Source organism: Colias croceus, chromosome Z (assembly GCF_905220415.1).
Source record: "Colias croceus chromosome Z, ilColCroc2.1".
Taxonomy (NCBI): domain Eukaryota; kingdom Metazoa; phylum Arthropoda; class Insecta; order Lepidoptera; family Pieridae; genus Colias; species Colias croceus.
The window spans coordinates 10,424,647-10,445,432 of record NC_059568.1 but is presented as its reverse complement, the minus strand read 5'-3'; the positions used below and the strand labels follow the sequence as shown (position 1 = coordinate 10,445,432).

The 20,786-nt window shown below is 32.6% G+C and overlaps 3 protein-coding genes across 5 annotated transcripts in view; 1 reads left to right on the top strand and 2 right to left on the bottom strand.

Moving 5' to 3' along the window:
* Positions 1 to 13,041, bottom strand: part of LOC123705140 (breast cancer anti-estrogen resistance protein 3 homolog) — a 24,822-nt gene extending 11,781 nt beyond the window's left edge. The window contains exon 1 of one of the 2 annotated variants that reach the window (XM_045653787.1): positions 12,939 to 13,041. The gene's annotated coding sequence lies outside the window, so the exon portion shown is untranslated. Of the gene's footprint in view, positions 1 to 7,111; positions 7,131 to 12,938 lie in introns of those variants that run through there. The other variant, XM_045653788.1, reaches the window with a different exon arrangement.
* On the top strand, positions 7,916 to 10,242 carry LOC123705143 (dnaJ homolog subfamily C member 9-like). Its single transcript, XM_045653792.1, has 5 exons — positions 7,916 to 8,239; positions 8,316 to 8,588; positions 8,673 to 8,800; positions 9,122 to 9,248; positions 9,427 to 10,242. Exons 1-5 carry the CDS (start codon positions 8,149 to 8,151, stop codon positions 9,591 to 9,593), a joined length of 786 nt encoding a protein of 261 aa, XP_045509748.1. The 5' UTR covers positions 7,916 to 8,148; the 3' UTR covers positions 9,594 to 10,242.
* On the bottom strand, positions 12,930 to 20,786 carry LOC123705142 (zinc finger protein 830-like). 2 transcript variants are annotated; one of them, XM_045653789.1, is made up of 5 exons: positions 16,296 to 16,356; positions 14,297 to 14,852; positions 14,117 to 14,214; positions 13,507 to 13,676; positions 12,930 to 13,107 (listed from the first exon to the last, which is right to left on the bottom strand). In XM_045653789.1, exons 2-5 carry the CDS (start codon positions 14,772 to 14,774, stop codon positions 12,960 to 12,962), a joined length of 894 nt encoding a protein of 297 aa, XP_045509745.1. In that variant the 5' UTR covers positions 14,775 to 14,852; positions 16,296 to 16,356; the 3' UTR covers positions 12,930 to 12,959. The 2 variants fall into 2 exon arrangements, with proteins under 2 accessions (XP_045509745.1, XP_045509746.1); XM_045653790.1 differs by lacking the exon at positions 16,296 to 16,356 and adding an exon at positions 20,686 to 20,786 and having other exon boundaries at positions 12,960 to 13,107; positions 14,297 to 14,809.

Sequence of the window (20,786 nt, the reverse complement as noted above, 5' to 3'; positions counted from 1 at the left end):
GACATTTTTCCGTTACGCGCCATCTTTTTCTTGTCCCTACCACAAGTTTTATTTCTGTTCCTTGTGCCATAACAGTGTCTATCTCCTAGTCTTGTGTGTAAGTCTGCGTTTTTGTGTACCTACATATAAAATATTATCAAATATATACTGTGATGGTACAGTGAGGATACCAGTATTCTTAAAGAGATCTCTTAGTGAGTCCCTAGCACGTAAATTGTATATAGAGCGTATGGCTCTTTTCTGTAATATAAATATAGTTTCTATATCTGCAGCCCTGCCCCATAGCAGAATTTCATAGGACATAATGCTATGAAAGTAGCTAAAATAAACCAAACCATTAAAATTCGACGTATTTCTGTAAAGTTGCATATTATAGTAAATTATTTTTTAAAAATTAAGGTCATAAAGTAGTTTCACTTCTTACGTGTGTACACTAGTACACGCACACATTTTTTTTAATATATAACTATTATAATATTATGGAGTATAATATGTAAATATTTCCGTTTTGTTTAATCTGTGATGGATCTAGTATCTAGTGCTGTTCATAACTTAACGTAGTTACTTAGAGTCTCACGAAGATTATAATATGAGCTAAATTTGTATAAATACTCTACTCTTTGAGCTAAATTTGAAAGGTCGGCTATGTTTAAGAATTTAGATTATGGTCACGAGTTGCCCTATTCTACAATAGTTGGGACCTATAAAAAAGTTTTGGGCTCAGATGAATAGAAAAATTGCATTGAAGTTCTTAAAATAAATGTGTGCTTAAACACTTCACACATATTAAGACCAAGTGAACTCTGGTCTCTGACTACTCAATAATAATCTAGAACTCGAGAACGGCTGGGTCGATTACGATGATTTTGGATATAGGAAACATAAAAAATAAGTAACGGATGACACAAAGTACATCGGGTTATGAAATAGCTAAACCGTCTAAGTATACCTACATAATTTAGTAAAATCAAAATTGTTCAAAAGATAAATAATAAAATATACATATCCAATGAGGGAACATTTTATTTAACCCTTTTCATTTTCTAATTTACCAAATGTGAGGCAATTTGTATTTAAAAAAATACTGGCAGCATTATTTAACCCTTATTCAAACGCGAGCCTGTGGAGGAGTTAACAAAAAAGTAAGATACGTTCCTAGGTAATTTTGGGTCGTAGATTTCAAAAATACACACAAAAGAGGGATTAGTGGGGGGGAAGTCACCTTTTTTTGGTGGGAAGTATATATCCCGTCATCTGTTCTCTCTTGTAAAAAGGTTGGAAAGGTGGGAACAATAGCTCCCAGTGTCCATTATGACACCAATATTTTCAAACACTAGCTAGTTGCCCTCACTTCACTTGTGAATTAAATTTTATCGTAAAAAATTATATAGATCATATTAAAATATAAAATTCAGATCATATAAAATTATATAGTCTTCAACATAAACAAGGCATTTTTCTAAAACAAAATAAAAGCAATAGGTAAATATAATGTATTGAGTTAAGATGTCTAATTATCTGATCAGGAAATAATGAATAATAATAAATAAGTTGCTTATACCACCTAAAAAAGATTTTTTAGACACATGGATTTTATATATAGAATTTCCGAATGTCGTGTGCAGTGAAGAACACTGGGATGATATCTTCCCACTAATAGACGATAGAGATTCTGGGCATATTTTTACGTTTCACGCAACCGTTATATAGTCTAGTTTACATAGCTAAAACTCTAAACAAATCTACATATCTAATTTTTTTTCAGCACAACACTAAAAAATAACGGTCGTTTTGGCGGCAAAATCACGTCCCTTGACGTTGATGTGTGTTTACCATGACATGTAATAATTATCTGAAAAGTGTTTCCATGAAAAAAAGTTCTCTGAAATGTTAAGATTGCGTAGATAAATTTTGATTATAGATAGGGAGGCGAAGAGGGGAATTTTCTGTAATACTCGAGCGTGGCAGTTTAAGATATGAGAGATACCTTAGACCTAATAGAACAACCTTGTTAACTATTTAGCTCTATATGTAGTGACGCGCGCCTAGGATAGACGATCAGATTAGTAAAAAAAAAACGATAGTCTGAAATACTCGAGCGCGTCAGATTAAGATATTGGGGGTTGATTTTAGTGTTTTAAGACTAAATTTAACTAATCTGACCATAAGTCCTTGACGCCGCCGAGTTATAGGGTCGCGAACTTGTAAAAAAAAAACGTTAATCCTGCATTCTCGAGCGTGACTGTTTTTATTTTTATTTTGAAGAATATAATCTAAAACTTATTAAAAATACAAAATCTGCCGGTTTCCGCATGACCGGAAGTCTGGAGGAGCCATTTTATCTTCTGAAAAAGGCGTTGCAGCATATAAGTCGCAAACTTTACTTTTTACAAAAAAAAAGTTTAAAGAAACAAAAAAGGTAATTTTATTTTACAAAAAAAGGTCTCTTTTCATTTTTGTCCAAAGTTAAAACTTTTTTTACTTGAAGCATCGTAAAAACTCAAACTCCCGGTTTTTTGTGTATATCTCGAAAACTGAGGGAGTTAAGAAAAATTGATATGAAATAACGATGATTAAAAAAAAGAAACCCACAAACCTTTTTCGGTCAGATTAAGAGAACCCACCAACATTTTTGTCAGATTAAGAAAATATGCTTTCAGGATACCGAGATAAACCTCCCCTATGAAAATCTGACGCGCTCGAGTATTTCAAAAGGACTCTTTTTTCTGCATTTTCAAAAATTCATCATAACTTATCGTCATGTCGTAATCGTCAGTTTTTTTAAGGGGAGCTTCCTTGCGGCCTACTTAACACCCCTTCCGAAAATCTGACGCGCTCGAGTAAATTTTTTTTTGTGCATTTTTGACGAATTTATATGCCTAGCCCCACCACGCAAACCGGCAGATTAGTATACCGTTGTTATCAGAGGGACTTGGGGCATACGTAGTATGAATATCTGACGCGCTCGAGAATGCCCAAGTAACTGTTTTTTTTTACATTTTTGAAAGAAAATCCGTACACGCCAAACCCACCGCTAAAATGGTTTTTACCATAGAAGCTTTTCTTTTCGAAATTATTTTCTCTTTCGATTTTGATAAGTCTCGACGACGCCGTTGAATTACGCCATTTAGCTACCTCGCCTCCCTATCTATTATCGTAGTTATAGATTTGATAGTAGATTAAAGATTGCGTTTAAGCATATAAAAATAAAACACGATTTTCTTCAATCTGAGACGTGGGAAGTATAGCTCCCAGCGTTTTAATAAGGGTTATGGCGCCAACATGTAGTATTTGTATTCTCTTTGGCGCCAATAGCGCCACATCCGCGGTACTGCATTCACGGTGCGTAATATTTAGTATTGGCATTTGGCACATAGTATTGGCATAATTTGGCCAAAACCATATGGAAAATAAATGATTTATTATATAGCAAATTTTATGTGTTAAATTTTAATAGGAAAGGAAAATATCTTGGGACATATTTTCATCACACATCATTTAATTTTGACAAATTAATGTTACCAGAATGAAAGATGTAGAGTAAAATGGGGTGAATAGGGACAAAATCTCATTTGTCACTGAAATTATTAGATGTTTTAAGACGAATGCAATATTGATAACTCTTTCTCAAGGGTTTCCGGAAGTTAATACTTTTCGTAAATGTTAAAAATAACCCCAGAATTAGTTAAAATTTAGATATTTTAACAAAAATATAGGCTGTCCCTATCCATGCTTGAAGTGGGGTGACCTGGAATGAGACATGGGTAACTTGGGAAAAACTAGAAGGGTTGTCTCTTTCCTATTTAAAAAAGAATTCTGCTAAAAGATTAATTTTCTTCATTAAATTTAAAATTTTTACAAATAAAAATAATACAATAAATCCAAAATCTTTTATTGAAATAAAAGAACATAAATTTTTTACTTATCACGTCTACATAGATAGTATAAAACAAAGTCGCTATGTCCCTTTGTACGCTTGAATCTTTGAAACTACGCAACGGATTTTGATGCGGTTTTTTTAATAGATAGAGTGATTCAAGAGGAAGGTTTATATCTATAATAACATCTATTAAATAGTAGAGAAGTACTGTTATTTTTGAGGTTTCTAATGTGATGTCGTAAATAATTACATTTTTTCCGCTTACCTACATTGCAAACGCAGGCTGAACCCTACGAGTTTTATCAAAATAATGTACTAAGTATTGTACACATTGAAAAGGTCTACAGAAAAGTCCGTGATGGTATAATATGTCTATCACAATAACTTTTTTTTGTCATTTACTTTTTACGACAAATAATCGCTATTTTTTGAAAGATTTTAACCAATACAGCATTAATCCTTAACCAATTAAATACCTTGAATACATTGTTCATTTAACATAGATCTATATGGCCATATACACCGTATGATTAAAAGCGAATATTTTCGAAGATTAAAAATTGTGGTACCTACTACCTACTTAGCGTTTGCGGCGGTACAGGCCGGCCACAATTGCACCCGTGCGAAGCCGGGGCGGGTCGCTAGTTTAAAAATAAAAGAACATAAATATTTTACTTATTATAATATTTTACTGTCCATGAGATCACGTAATATGTCTTCATTTTTGGTATAATATTTTTTATTATTCCTTTTTGTCTTGGGTTTAAAGGTTTAAGTGGATCACTCAAAGATATCTTCTTAAATTGACTTAAATTTATTTTAACATTTTTGTTATTAAAGTTTTCAATTGAAGTGACTTTTATATTGCTTGTGGTATTTTTAAGACGTAGGTATGTCTACAACATCTCGTTTCTCCTTTGTGTTAATAATTTCTCTTTTTGTATATTCTTCGACATCAAAATCACTGTCCTGGGGTTTATAATAAGACAATATTATAGTAGTTAATCAACTATTATTATATTAAAAATGAACACAATAAAAAGTACTAAAAATCAGTTTTCCTGATCATCATCGTGATCATAATTTACATGGTCATACGAATGGCGCCAAAACATATTTTTACGAGAATAAAATGATAATAGGCGTTCGTCGTTATTAATTCGCCGATTCGTTTTTCCGAGAATATTATTGTAATATCTTATAAGTTTGTAGATTACAGGAGAAAAATTACAAAAAAAATTGTACAGATGTATTAGGCTACGTAGGCTTCAAATATCGCATAACAAGAAAACTATGGTAATAGCGATTATCATTTTATTCTCCGGGGACGGCGATGTTATGATTAACTTTTTGGTTCTAATTATTTTTAAATTATTCTTCTGGGATTGTTAAAATATATATAAATATAAAAATTAGTGTGATTATTGTATACTATCTGCACACCTTAATCTTACAAAATATAAAGAAATAAGTAGTTAATTACTTATGTATTCAAATTCACATTGGCGTCCATATATTATACACCAGGTGGGTAACAAACAGGTCACAATAAGTAAGCTTCAAATTACGGTCAAGTGTTTAATAGCTGTGTTTTACCTGAAAATAAAACACATATTAAATACTTACCTATATTTGAAGCTTATACTTAATGCCCACCTGTCGAGGATTTCGACTCAATGTACAAGATCTAGCGCCAGCACATTATCGTGCGCCGCGCCACCTGGTGGGAGGTGTGCGAGAGAGATAGCATACATACACCAGAAAGAGAGGGAAAAATAGGCGGAAAAAGCTAGGCACCTTCTCAGTAAGCTCCAAATATAGGTAAGTATGTAATATGTGTTTTATTTTCAGGTAAAACACAGCTATTTCGTCAATATTCACAACTTTCATATTTTTTTTTCTTATTTTCATGGGAAATTATAACTTCCATCCAAGAAGCTTATATCTAATACACTGGAGATTTCGGTATGAACATTTGACGTGTAACAAGAAAATATTGCCCAGTTGTTGTGTTTTATCACTTTCATACCTAACTTGGTATTGCCACCGTTAATACGAAGTTTTCCCAAGGCTACTATGTATGCTGTAATATTCTGTGCAAAAGTTTAGTTTTTGTACATGAGTTTGTTGATGTGGTTGATAAATTGCCAACAACGTCATTCAGAAGCATTGTTGGATGAGACAATTATTATTTATGCTAAATAAAATAAGTATCTGAACCAATTATTAAAAAGCGATACTCCCTGATTATGGGTAGTTACCATAATAAAATTGTAGCAACTCTCACTTTGACAATATGACATAAGTGTCAAAAAAATTGCGTCGCTTCGATTAAATAAGTTAATATTGTTGCGTATTTAATAAATATTTTCCGAATATAAATAACTAGCTTTCCACCCGCAGCTTCGCCCGCGCAGTCAAAGAAAAACCCGCATAGTTCCCGTTCCCGTGGGATTTCCGGAATAAAACCTATTCAATTTCCCGGGGTAAAAAGTAGCCTATGTCCTTTCTCGGGTATCAAAATATCTCTATACCAAATTTCATGCAAATTGGTTCAGTAGTTAAGGCGTGATTGAGTAACAGACAGACAGACAGACAGAGTTACTTTCGCATTTATAATATTAGTATGGATGTATTGCATTGTGAAAAATTGCAGAAGTGTTTGGATACCAAATTCTGGCATAGAATTTCACAGGCAAGTGTATATTTACGTTATTTACAATATTCCTCAATACTCCTGCATTTACCTGTTTAGAATAATTTCAATGGCAAAAATTGTAAAATTTTGCATCATTTTAGAAAGCAGTGATATTAAATTTGTTATTTTCCTAATACTTTATCATTTTTCAACAAGTTTTCAATAAACAAAATTAACTAGTAAGGTAACCATGATGACGAGTTTTTATGGATAGTGAAGAGAATATGTTGTAATAACAATATTATGATGAAATTTAGAACACTATTTTCAAGATTGTTACTAGTAATGAAACAACACACGACATCGGTATTGCACTCACATGTAGTTATAAGATTGTTAAAGTCTTAGAGTTAAAGTGAAACTTTTATTACATCGTCTCAAACTTTTTGGTCTGTGTAGCGCTTGTCGCGTGACGTACGATAGTTATCGTACAAATACGATAATTATCGTAAGTTTCACTTTTACCGTGGTTTCATAAAACCACACAACATTTTTTTCGTTTTTACATTGAAATTTATACTTTTTTAACTTACCTCATATTTTTTTGTTTTAGGTATTTCAGCTTTCAAAAAGTAAAATAAAAAGAAATATATGTGTCCATCAAGGGTAAAATTACTGAGGATTACGACCCAAAAAAAAATACCTTTTGAAAAATAAACTTTGTAAAGTTAGCTGAAATTTGTGCAAGGCTGTTATAAACAGTTTTTCTTTGATGATTTTGGCTTGATATTGATCCGTCGAAGCAACGCGTTTAAAAAGAAGATCTGAGTAGCTGACAATTTGGTAAACAGCATCTGATGCAAAACACAACTTTCCTCTATTTACAAAGGATGTTAATGCTATAAATCGGTTCATATCCAGGCTTTGTAGCCAAAAGTTATTTAAAACTATCATTTTATACCAATTAAAATTGTATGTACCTTTAAAGTATGACCAGTAATATTATAATATAATTAATACTGTTAAAAATGTATGTCGTTATTATTTATAGACCATGATTTTTAGTTTTTTCTATTTCGAAAAATCCTGAATATACAAACCAGTGTGGTCACCCACAGAAAGAGACAAAAAACAACACTGACGTCATTCTAGGTTATATTTTCTTGTGACAAGTTAATGGTCATAGTGCAATCTCCAGTGTATTTAAGCTTCTTGCTTCCATCCATAATTTAAATTAGCTGAGACTGTGAGCTAAGATTTTGAGTTTCTGAGTTTAGAATTCGTGAAATTGTAGTCTGTTGTCAACTATACTCATATGTCAAGTAAATGTCAACAGTCAAATTTCAATTTGCTAATTGCATATTTTGCATTGGCAACAATTTCCATATTTTGCCGCGCATCGTAACAGTAATTGCAGTATAATGTAGGTAAATTAATTTTGGTTTTTGATTTATTTATTGTTTTCTGAACACGCATATTTTACCTTCATTTGGCATATTTAATCGAGGAGATAAATCTAAAGAAGAATAAATTGGATCAATATTAGGAAATAGTTTTGAACTCACAAGTTCTGTTTTAGTAATAAACATTTAAATCCTTTCCATATTTGATTTATAATAAAACCTTAAATATGAGTCTATTAGATTTATGTAAACAATATTTTAACACAACTAATTTATATGAAATTCTACAAATCGATGAAAAAGCTTCAGATAAAGAAGGTTTGTACTTATAAGCTAAACATGGATACCCACGTTTTATTTTTAATAATGTTACATGCTTTTTATTTTCATCTAGTGAAAAAAGCTTACCACAGACTATCTCTGAAAGTTCACCCGGACAGGGTTAAAGAAGAAGACAAATTAGAAGCTACTGAAAAGTTTAAAGTCCTTGGTGCTGTTCATGCGATTTTGTGTGATAAAGAGAAAAGGGAGTTTTATGATACAACAAAGAGTGTGGATGATGGAGAGTACAATATTATTAAAGACAGAAATTGGACTGTGTACTGGCGATTTATGTTTATAAAAATTACAGAAGAAGATATTAAAGCATATGAAAAAGAGTATATAGGTACCTACTGTTAGATATAAGATATTCATTAAAATTTTTTTTTGTATATCATGTATTCTAAAATTGAAAATTTTATTTTTTCAGGATCTGAAGAAGAAAAGAAGGATCTAAAAAATGCATATCTGGCAGGTAAAGGTGACATGGATTATATTGTAGACCAAGTCCCATTTGCGAGATTAGAACATGAAGACAGATTAAAAGCAATATTAACTGTAAGTTACACATTCATAAAAAAAACCACATCAAAATCCGTTGCGTAGTTTTAAAGATTTAAGCATACAAAGGGACATAGGGACAGAGAAAGCGACTTTGTTTTATATGTAGTGATGACTTAAAAAGTTATGAATTTTAAGCCAAATTTATTTTTTAGTAATAGCTTTAATGAATGATTTTTCAAGAATTTTTGATGCAGATAAATATTTTACTTTCCAATGTCTTTATTAATACTTGAGCTCAATCTGTAACATAAAAAATAACCAATTTAACGGAGGAATAATATTTAGAAAATAAATAATTTATGTTATATTCCATAGGAAATGATAGATGAAGGAGAAATCCCAGCTTATAAAATATTTACTCATGAACCAGCTAAAAAACGTCAACGTAGACATGCCAAGGAAAAACGAGAAGCAGAAGAGTTTAAAAAAGAATTAGGTTTAGGTATGGATAATAATGAATTTGAAAACATTTCAATTTTATTTCTTTACTCAAATCATATACATAGAATGATTCTATATTAAATTTATAGATTAAGACGATAAATAATTTATTAAAAAAAGGAGAGGATATTTACTTGATAATAAGTTTTTCAAGTTAGCATTCTTTATAATTTTTTCAGTTGAAAATAATTTAGAATTAATGATAAAAAAGAAACAAGAATCAAGAGCATCTCAAATGAATTCATTTCTTGATAATTTTGCTGCAAAATATGGTGAAGGTAAACCAAAAGGCAGGAAACGTAAAGCTAAAGAAACCAAGGAAACCACCACCAAGAAACGAAAATGAAGCTGCTCTTTTTATTTTAATTTTTTTAATTGTTATTCGTGTGTAATATAATGTTTTCACCGAGCGGCCCGATCGGGAATAGACACAATAGATTTTCTATTGTGTCTGTGATTCCGGGGGCTGAGGTATTGTTATTTGTGTAAAATATATAATAATATGTTGTTTATATTTCACATGTCTTAATCTGTTTAAGACATGTGAAAAAATACTTTATTTTATTAAACAAAAACAAGTATCCTCAAGAATTTTCCAAATAGCTGCTTTTAAGGTGCTTTTACACCAGGAAGTGCGTGGATGCGTATCAAGAGGTGTTTGTAAAGAACCAATAGTGTTGACTTTGACACCGTCTGTAGTTTAGAAGCCGCGGCAAGTGGTGACGTAGCTGAAGTGCTATCAGGTATAAGAAACAGTAAAAAAAACGCATAAACTGTTTCTTATACGCCAGTTACAAAAAGAATTGGTCAATTAATGAAGGTGCTAACTCCTAATCCTAGTTTCGCATTTGTTGTGATAGCAGCAATACCTACATAATCTCGTGGCATATTAACATAGCACATCTTTGGTGGAAAGGCAACCTAATAATTAGAAAAAAATTCAAGCTTAGTCAAATATCAACCATTAAATAAAAATAAAAGAGTGGATTACTACATACTGGCAGTGCCGGATTAGCCACGTAGCAAGAGTAGCAAATGCTACGGGCCCCGCGACTCGGGGGGCCCCGCGGTCTAATACCTGTCTGACCGTAAAAAAATATCAATTTATAATACACGTACCGTAAAAAAATACACGTACCTACCACGAGAAACGTTGGTATCAAAATCTACAACAATAATTTAAAATTTTACCACGTTTCTACAATTGAGCGCTGGCTACACCAAAAGTTGTGTTGTACTGCTTGCACTGCGCTACACGCAAGTTGGTAGCACGGCAAAACTAATAGGGGAATCCCCTGATATTGCCATCGAACGAACTAGTCGTAACAACCCGATCAAATAAAATAGGATTCTATCGACTATCAAACCTTAGATTACAAAATAAAAGGCAGATGGAGCATGACAATCATCCATCGCCCTTGTCAAAGAAAATACGAAATCAATAACGAATACGAACCTCCGCCAGTGCTATAGCGATTATAGTGTAATGCAATACGTCAAAGGGGTTTGCTATTTTAGTAAAAAAATGCTGTAGATCAAGAGCCCACGACGGCCAGACTTTCCTTTCTTTAAGAAAGTTGTAAGTTTCTCTATATGTCTCCGATACAGATAAGAACGACTAACGATTATCAAGTCTGGGTTGTGGTTACTTTGGCAGGAAACAGGTAGTAAAGGTGTATAAAATTGTACCTAACTTTCATTATACTTTAAAAGCTAAATTTTATGTATGTTACTTGGGGACGTATAAAAAGATGTTACCTCAAGAGCCGGACAGTCTTCATGGTTCTTACATCTGGCCAGACACATTTAAAAAATAACTAACATATCATCAAATTAACGTTACCACCTAAAAGTGTATCATATATGAAATAACCCACTAAAAACATTAGTTTACTATAATAAATGACTAAAAAATAATAGTATAATATATTTAATAAAGTTATTACTTATCTTATATGGGGACTTATGTCGATGGAATTCCACGTATCTCGATGACTTTGTTATTGTGTCATCGAGATACATGAAATTCCATCAACATAAGTCCCCGTAAAAGATAAGTAATAACTTATTATACTATTATTTTTTAGTCATTTATTATAGTAAACTAATGTTTTTAGTGGGTTATTTCATATATGATACACTTTTAGGTGGTAACGTTAATTTGATGATATGTTAGTTATTTTTTAAATATGTCTGGCAAGATGTAAGAACCATGAAAACTGTCCGGCTCTTGAGGTAACATCTTTATATACGTCCCCAAGTAACATATACAAAATCTAGCTTTTAAAGTATATTGAAAGTTAGGTACAATTTTATACACCTATACTACCTGTTTCCTGCCAAAGTAACCACAACCCAGACTTGATAATCGCTAGTCGTTCTTATCTGTATCGGAGACATATACAGAGAAACTTTCAACTTTCCTAAAGAAAGGAAAGTCTGGCCGTCGTGGGCTCTTAGATTACTGTCTTGTGATATTAAAACGCTGTAAAATTTGTTCCCGAAAACAAACAAAAAGATCGTTTTACAGGTTCTCTGTAGATTATTTGGCTTATTTCATTTTGTATACAAATAATAATTTTACATACCTATACGAATAACGAAGGAATACAAAACTTCAACGTATGCTGCCAGTATTTTGAAAATGAATTTGCCATTTTTATGGGTAAAACGGTAAAATGGTTAAAAGATAGTAGTGCTGTTGGATTTTTCGATCGTGAATGTGATTATTTTTATAGTGCAATAAAGATTCATGATCATTATAAGATAATTTTAATAAGCATAATACTTTTATTTTGTTATTATTTTACTTTTATATAGCTTAAAAACGTCAGAGTCGTTTTCGCCCGCGATTTAATTCATTTGAACTCCGTGATGGATATGACAAAATTATTATTATTCAGGAATTATATTTATTTATTATCCAGTAAAGCAGCTGACAATGTGGATGTCGTAAGGTGTCACTGAAAATCAGTGTTAAGGTATTATGCCTCAGGTATCCTGAGTGGCTTCCTTTTTTAGCGCAAGCAACCATACATAAATTTATGTTTTCTATTACCTATTATTCATAATTTACAATGCTATTGTTGTGTGTTTGTATGTATTGGAATAAATGATTTCTTCCTTCTTTCTTTCTAAAAATAAAATGTCCCGTGTTCTAGACTAAAAACTACCGCTATCCGCATATATATATTTTGAAAATAAAAAATAATATAGGTAATCATTGTAATTTTGAAACATTTTTTTATGTAATTTATTTAATTAAAAATTTATCGTTTATGTAACAAAAGAATTTTTAACATATTATAAAAAATTATCATATACAAATATTTATATTAAAATTAAAATTAAACCCTGACAGCTAATTTATGTAGAACGGCATTAACACCGCCGCTACCATATTAATTCAGATGATTGCAATGTCACCTCATAAATCAAAATCGGTTCAGCGGTTTATACTGCAGGGCGTGCCAAATAAATATTATACATAGATACACTCGAAAAACATAACCCTCTTTCTTCCGTAGTCGGGGAAAATTTTTCAATATCTGGTAACATAACACCCACACAGAAGCACCGTGTACGTACAGTTTTATTTAATACCCTTTAACTTGAGAAACTATAGCAAACGAAGGGCCTCTTGACAGAATTTGCTACAGGCCCCGCGCTGGCTTAATCCGGCACTGCATACTGGGATACATTTTATTTTTAGTTAGCTATAAGATTTTTTCGCTCGCCAATCCAAAAATTCATTTAGATCTGCTTCACTATCAGAATCATTATCTTCATTTTCATCCATCACATCCATATCCGTAACTTTCTTTTTAGTTTCCTCTTTTTTCAATTCGAGGTCCAATACTCTGAAAACAGGACAAAAATAATATAATGCGGCTGACGCGTCTAAGGCCTTGCTTTTCAAATTTTAAAGCATGTAGTTACACTCATGAAAAAAATTTATTGCAATTTTTTTATAAACCAATTAGCCGCTCATCGCAGTTTCACCCCCGTGGCTCCTCTCCTGTTGGTCGGAGGGTGATGATATATTATAGCCTATAGCTTTCCTTGATAAATGAGCTATCTAACACCGAAAGTATTTTTCAAATCGGACCAGAAGTTCTTGAGATTAGCGCGTTCAAACAAACAAACTAACTCTTCAGCTTTATAATATTATTAGTAAAGAAGTATAGATACAATATGATTCAAATACAATTTTCCAACAGAAAATTTTACAGCAAACAGTATTTATATTAATATTGTACCTGGACCAATTCCTAATTTGCTCATCTATTTCATCTATCTGTCTCTCTGCTGTAGCTTCTTCCTGTTCACCAGCAATAATTTCAGCGGATGTAGTTGCTTCTTCTTTTATCTCTTTTTGGAATCTTTCCCATTCCTCTTCAACTGGATCTTTGTATTCAATATTTCGTGCCTGTTGAGTGAAAATATATTGGGATATTATTATAATTTATTGTTTGAAAGGTATTAATTTATTTATGAAATATTATTGTACATGAATGTAATAAGTAAATAACTAAATTATCCTTTGAATGGAGAAATTGAATACCTACTAGTATTTACTGTATTTTGCTGCAGACAATGATTTAAATTGGGAATGAATGAATGAATGAATGATTTAAATTAGAATAAAAAATTAAAATTTCTACTTTCAGTTTTTGTGGCAAAAAGAGGCTGATTAGCTCAGCACCATTAGTTTTGTTTATCAAAATATGTAAGGGTTCACATATGGATATTATTAAGAACATACACATTAAGCTCATTGCCATAAAAAAACAATGACACGTACAAATTGTTCCCAACTCCTCCTAACAAAATGGGAACTTTTGATTTGAAATTTGTATTATACATTACCTTTGCATCTAATATTGGATCATCGAAAAATCCCTCTGGAATTGGTTTACTCAGCTTTGCCTCTTCATCAGATTTCTTGTCTTCATCACCTTCATATTCTAAAAACCATAAAATGTTAGGAAAGTAAAACATTTCAGTCATACAACAAAACCCTTAACAAGTGTATAGATCAGAATTTACCTTTCATTCTATTATCCACATCTCCAAATGGTAAATTTAAGGGCTTTCTTTTAATTTGTTCATCATGGTGTGAATATATGATTGGAACATCGTTTATAGTTTTTTCAATAATAACAGGTTTCTTTTCAGGAGCATTTTTTAAAATACCTTTAATTTTTTTCTCTTGTGGTGCGTCAGAAATTGAAGTTGCAAGCCTTTTTTTAACTTTTCCACCAGTAAAGTTATTGGTCAATTCTTTTAATTTTTTAGCTAGTTCAACATTACTTCTGTGTTGCTTACTATTAACATGGACTGGCCACACATGTTCAGAACGCACAACAGAAGAACATAATACACAGGTTATCTGCCCAGAATTGTTGTATTTTGCAAGAGGGTTTTGAATTTGTGCTGGCTTTTTATCTTTGCTTTTTCGTTCACTCATTAGTTTACGCATTTCATCTTGAGCTTTTTTCTTTATCATTTGCATTTTTAGTGACATGTTTATTTATTACTGTACAGAGTTAGGTATAAAGTCTCCAATAGAGTCAATTATTTATCTTTATAATCCATACTAATAGGGTAATTGCGCCTGTTCGCGTCCACTTAGTGCAGTTGGAAAGTTTGAAGGAGAAAATAAAAATGTTCCAGAACAAATTTCAACGCAAAATTTATGTAACGTGTTCATTACATAGTCTATTTTAAGATTTACTTTCGATTGTGTTGGAAATATCATGTGGTTTTTATTTATCTAGACAAATAGCAGAATTAGGCGTTTTACCCAGTTCGCGTCCAAAAATTCCAGTTTGCGTCCACCCGTGGACCAGTTCGCGTCCACCAGCTTAGAAAAGGAATTAAGAGTGTATTGGGTGATATTTTATCAGATAAATGCAAATAAAAATTAGATTTTAATGAATTATTTATTTACGAATATAGCTATTTAATAAAAACCGGCCAAATGCGAGTGGGACTTGCACATCGAGGCTTCCGTATTAACCTGTTTTTTTTCGTATGTTTTAACTGTAAATGATTATTTTTTCAATGTTTCCCTTATTTGTGCTATAAGACGTTGCTTCGTACCAAACTTCAAGTGTCTGTATTCACGTAAAGTACCCTGTAGGTTTTGATTCCCTTGCGAATGACGAAATTTGCGAAAATTTGCAGCATAAACGGCTGTATCTTTTGAATTCTTTGGCTTATAAGTTTGATTTTTTCACTGCTTCAAGGGACCGTAGATTTGAGTATTCAATATAAATTTCAGCTTTATACCTCCACGCGTTATTGAGAAAAAGGGTCTTGACAGAAAGAAAGACCGGCAGACGGACATACTGACGGACGGATATCAAATTGATGATCAAGTCTCATTCAAAGAATACCCCTTTTAAAATGAAAAAATAGCATCAAAATTTGCTAATTTTAATGAAAATTTAAATTATCAACTTGTGGTCTTAGTCAAAAATTTACAATCTATTTTAAATTACATATTTTAACAAACAATTCATTGCTACGTAATGAAAAATAATGTGGACGCAATATGTTCTATTGTTATGCACTATAGGTATAGTTTGCGCCCACCGTGGACGCAAAATGGAAGTTGTACAAATTCGGTGTAGTAATTCGCGTCCACCTTATTTTAGCTATTAATTGTAAAAGAAATAAGCTGATTTATAATCCATACTATTCCATGTTTTGTTAGCAAAGTAAAGAAACAGTTACATATTCAAAAATTCACATTTAACAATAAGATACTTACCGTCAAACGCGACGCTGCGCACTATTTTTTTTTTCAAAATCCCGCGCGTTTTAGCTCTCTCGTTTAATAGCCAAAATTAACTATTTTTTTTAAATAGGATGCAGGCATATTTTGAATATGTGTGCATGTCTCTTATACATTGAGGTATTATCGGAAATTTTTCTTATTACAATTTTACTTAAAGTATACTTATTTTCGTGAATTTTCTAAAAGATGTCCGCAAAATGGACGCGAATAGGCAGGTGGACGCGAACAGGCGCAATGACCCTATTATAAATGCGAAAGTAACTCTGTCTGTCTGTCTGTCTGTTACTCAATCACGCCTTAACTACTGAAGCAAGTTGCATGAAATTTGGTATAGATATATTTTGATACCCGAGAAAGGACATAGGCTACTTTTTATCCCGGGAAATAGGATAGGTTTTATGCGGCAATCCCACAGGAACGGGAACTATGCGGGTTTTTCTTTGACTGCGCGGGCGAAGCTGCGTGTGGAAAGCTAGTATAACATAAATAATTGAATTCAATTTTCAAAATCGTAATTTTATTAGATAATCTAGTTAAATCGTAAGAAATAGTACATACTATAATACTTATAAAAGTTATTATATTATAATATTGTACTCTAAGATTGTACTCATATATTATTTATTAACATTTTGTAATATTTTGACAACACAAAAATGAAAAATGACAGTTGACTCCTGTTATGCCTCCTCCACACTACTCGCGAAGTTCCTCGGCGAAGTACTCGGCCGAAGTTGACTGAAGTCCGCGGTCAAGAAGCTTATATCTAATACACTGGAGATTGCACTATGACCATTGACTTGTCACAAGAAAATATAACCTTGAATGACGTCAGTGTTGTTTTTTGTCTCTTTCTGTGGGTGACCACACTGGTTTGTATATTCAGGATTTTTCGAAATAGAAAAAACTAAAAATCATGGTCTATAAATAATAACGACATATATTTTTAACAGTATTAATTATATTATAATATTACTGGCCATACTTTATAGGTACATATAATTTTAATTGGTATAGAATGATAATTTTAAATAACTCTTGGCTACAAAGCCTGGATATGAACCGATATATAGCATTAACATCCTTTGTAAATAGAGGAAAGTTGTGTTTTGCATCAGATGCTGTTTACCAAATTGTAAGCTACTCAGATCTTCTTTTTAAACGCGTTGCTTCGACGGGTCAATTTCAAGCCAAAATCATCAAAGAAAAACTGTTTATAATAAACGCCTTGCACAAATTTCAGCTAACTTTACAAAGTTTATTTTTCAAAAGGTATTTTTTTCTGGGTCGTAATCCTCAGTAATTTTATCCTTGATGGGCACATATATTTCTTTTTATTTTACTTTTTGGAAAGCTGAAATACCTAAAACAAAAAATATGAGGTAAGTTAAAAAAGTATAAATTTCAATGTAAAAACGAACAATCTTATAACTACATGTGAGTGCAATACCGATGTCGAGTGTTGTTTCATTACTAGTAAAAATCTTGAAAATGCTGTTCTAAATTTCATCATAATATTGTTATTACAATATATTCTCTTCACTATCCATAAAAACTCGTCATCATGGTTACCTTTATACTTGTTAATTTTGTTTATTGAAAACTTGTTGAAAAATGATAAAGTATTAGGAAAATAACAAATTTAACATGACTGCTTTCTAAAATGATGCAAAATTTTACAATTTTTGCCATTGAAATGATTCTAAACAGGTAAATGCAGGAGTATTGAGGAATATTGTAAATAACGTAAATATACACTTGCCTGTGAAATTCTATGCCAGAATTTGGTGTCCAAACACTTCTGCAATTTTTCACAATGCAATACATTATTTATATTCGGAAAATATTTATTAAATACGCAACAATATTAACTTAAATATTCGAAGCGACGCAATTTTTTTGACACTTATGCCATATTGTCAAAGTGAGAGTTGCTACAATTTTATTATGGTAACTACCCATAATCAGGGAGTATCGCTTTTTAATAATTGGTCCAGATACTTATTTTATTTAGCATAAAATATAATAATTGTCTCATCCAACAATGCTTCTGAATGACGTTGTTGGCAATTTATCAACAAACTCATGTACAAAAACTAACCTTTTGCACAGAATATTACGGCATACATAGTAGCCTTGGGAAAACTTCGTATTAACAGTGGCAATACCAAGTTAGGTGTGAAAGTGATAAAACACAACAATTTTCTTGTTACACGTCAAATGTTCATACCCAAATCTCCAGTGTAAGTATAAGATATAAGCTTCTTGTCCGCGGTGCTACACTACACACTGGTTCAACTTCGCGAGGAACGCATACGTTCATATTCAGAACGAACTTCAGGTAACTTCGTGCCCTTTGACTCGGGCGCAAAAACCGACAACAAACGGAAGTCGGCCGAGGCGAGGTAAAGTTGGACGAAGTAAGCCGAAGTGCCTCTCTACATTTTTCTATCCGTCTAACCTCGTTCAACTTCACGAGTAGTGTGGAGGAGGCATTACAGATAACTATAAAGATTCCTCTATTTATAGTCCATTGAAATCACAATTGAAATGTTATATACATTTTTTAGGCCTAATCTTGCGTTTATTTAGAGGACGCAATTTTGTTTTTTTTGATGTTTAGGGGGGTAAGCTATCGCTTCACACTGACCCTATTGTGGTATTGGTGATAACCAAGTTTGTGGGGTCGCCACCCTTGTCCCACGGCCGCTAGCTTGAAAAGAGCGGTTGATATGGTTTTTACCTTAGGTTTTTACGATTTATCTCTTTAACTATTTATCTGATAAAAAAACATTGTTATCATTATTTGTTGCAAATTAAATTCTCTACAACTTTAGTCCAGTAACTTTTTATCGTAGAACTATAATTAAAAAAGTTATAAGCGAAAATGTTCAGAAATTTCGATTTTTTTTAATCATTTTACGAAGAAATTATATCAGACCATTTTTGTAGATTGTTTTTCGAGGAACAACTTTTATGTACAACATTTTTTAATTACGTCAATAGCTAAGGTATTAACGCGCTCTGAAGTGAGTACAAATAATATTAATAGTAGGTAATTTACAAATAATTTTTAAATTTGTTGAGTACGACCACCGTAGACAGTTGCTCCGAGGGCGAGGTAGACAGACGTGTTTTCCAATTACAGCACTAGAGTGCATTATGCGGCATAATGCTTAACGTTGAATGTTCCAACTATAGCAACGCTTCGCACAATCGAGCACTCTTAAAAGTCCGTGTTTTCCAATTACAGCACTAGAGCGCATTATGCGGCATAATGCTTAACGTTGAATGTTCCAACTACATCAACGGTTCGCACAATCGAGCACTCTTAAGTAATGCGCGTGAATTGATGCGTGTATTGATTTATCGTTAGTAATTATTAATTGTTGGAAAAAAAATTAAAGCTTTCGTTTCATTGTAGTTTTTTCGAAATAATCAAAGTTAATTCAAATTGTGTTAAAAAAATAAATATAAGTATCAAAATCCAAATTACTTAAAATAACCGTAAATAGTTTTCAACCAATTATTATATATACCACTTTATTTACACATTAATGAGGTTATTGCTAACTCTATGAATATTTTTTTTTTCAACACTGAACTTAGCGCAACCTGCTGGTGTGTTTCACGTTCCAATTAAGCATCAGCATTAAGCGTGTCCCAGACAGACGCGGCCTGCGGTGGCGGTGGCGGTGGCGGTCAGTTGGATGACTTGAAAGTTCTAGGAACGACATAGACAGACGCGGCCTGGACGCGGTCACAGCGCGGCTTACCGCGGCCGCAAGCCCCGCCCTGTCCGCCACCGCTTCTGTGTGAATGAGCGCGCGGACATGAGGCGGTCATTACGCGATCAGTTGTAAATTTTTGCAACAGGCCGCGTGTACCGCGTGAAATTATACCTATAAACACTGAGTTGTTTATTCAAACAGTGCAAAATTACCCAGTTTTGTATGATACATCACATAAAGACTAAAAAAACAAAAGAATTAAAGACAAAATATGGGCAATAAAAGCAATAAAACTTCGTACGATTGGCCATTACTAACGTCCACTTGCAGGTGAGACTCGAGAGCTAATGTCACATAATGTGCCGCTGTAGGTTAGAATGACCGCCACCGCGGCCGCGGCAGTATATTGTTATCACGGTCAAGCAAGAAGGCAACAGCAGATCGCCACCGCAGGCCGCGTCTGTCTGGGACAGGCTTTAAGATCAGCATAATTCCGAATTCGGCATTGTGCGCCACTGATAGCATTATGCTCTGTAATTGGAAAACAGCCAGTAATGCGCGTGAATTGATGCGTGCAATCGATTTATCGTTAGTAATTATTAATTGTTGGAAAAAAAATTAAAGGTTTCGTTTCATTGTAGTTTTTTCGAAATAATCAAAGTTAATTCAAATTGTGTTAAAAAAATAAATATAAGTATGGATGGAGGTACAAACATTGAAAAAAATGTTAATGAAATAATCAAAATCCAAATTAGGTACTTAAAATAACCGTATAACCACACGTATAACCGTAAATAGTTTTCAACCAATTATTATGTATACCACTTTATTTACACATTAATGAGGTTATTGCTAACTCTATGAATATTTTTTTTTCAACACTGAACTTAGCGCTATAATACCTGCTGGTGCGTTTCACGTTCCAATCATCTCCTTCTCTATCTACAGGAGATAGAGAAGGCTATGTTATTAAGATTTAAGCATCAGCATTTCGGCATTGTGC

What these genes read in the sequence shown, in the direction of transcription:
- LOC123705143 (XM_045653792.1), top strand. Translation starts at nt 8,149, where the DNA reads ATGAGTCTATTAGATTTATGTAAACAATATTTTAACACAACTAATTTA. An exon ending in AAAAGCTTCAGATAAAGAAG is followed by an intron (nt 8,240 to 8,315) that starts GTTTGTACTTAT and finishes ATTTTCATCTAG; the next exon opens with TGAAAAAAGCTTACCACAGA. An exon ending in GATTAAAAGCAATATTAACT is followed by an intron (nt 8,801 to 9,121) that starts GTAAGTTACACA and finishes TATATTCCATAG; the next exon opens with GAAATGATAGATGAAGGAGA.
- LOC123705142 (XM_045653790.1), bottom strand. Translation starts at nt 14,774, where the DNA reads ATGTCACTAAAAATGCAAATGATAAAGAAAAAAGCTCAAGATGAAATG. An exon ending in TGTGGATAATAGAATGAAAG is followed by an intron (nt 14,215 to 14,296) that starts GTAAATTCTGAT and finishes TATGGTTTTTAG; the next exon opens with AATATGAAGGTGATGAAGAC. An exon ending in ATCCAATATTAGATGCAAAG is followed by an intron (nt 13,677 to 14,116) that starts GTAATGTATAAT and finishes TTCACTCAACAG; the next exon opens with GCACGAAATATTGAATACAA.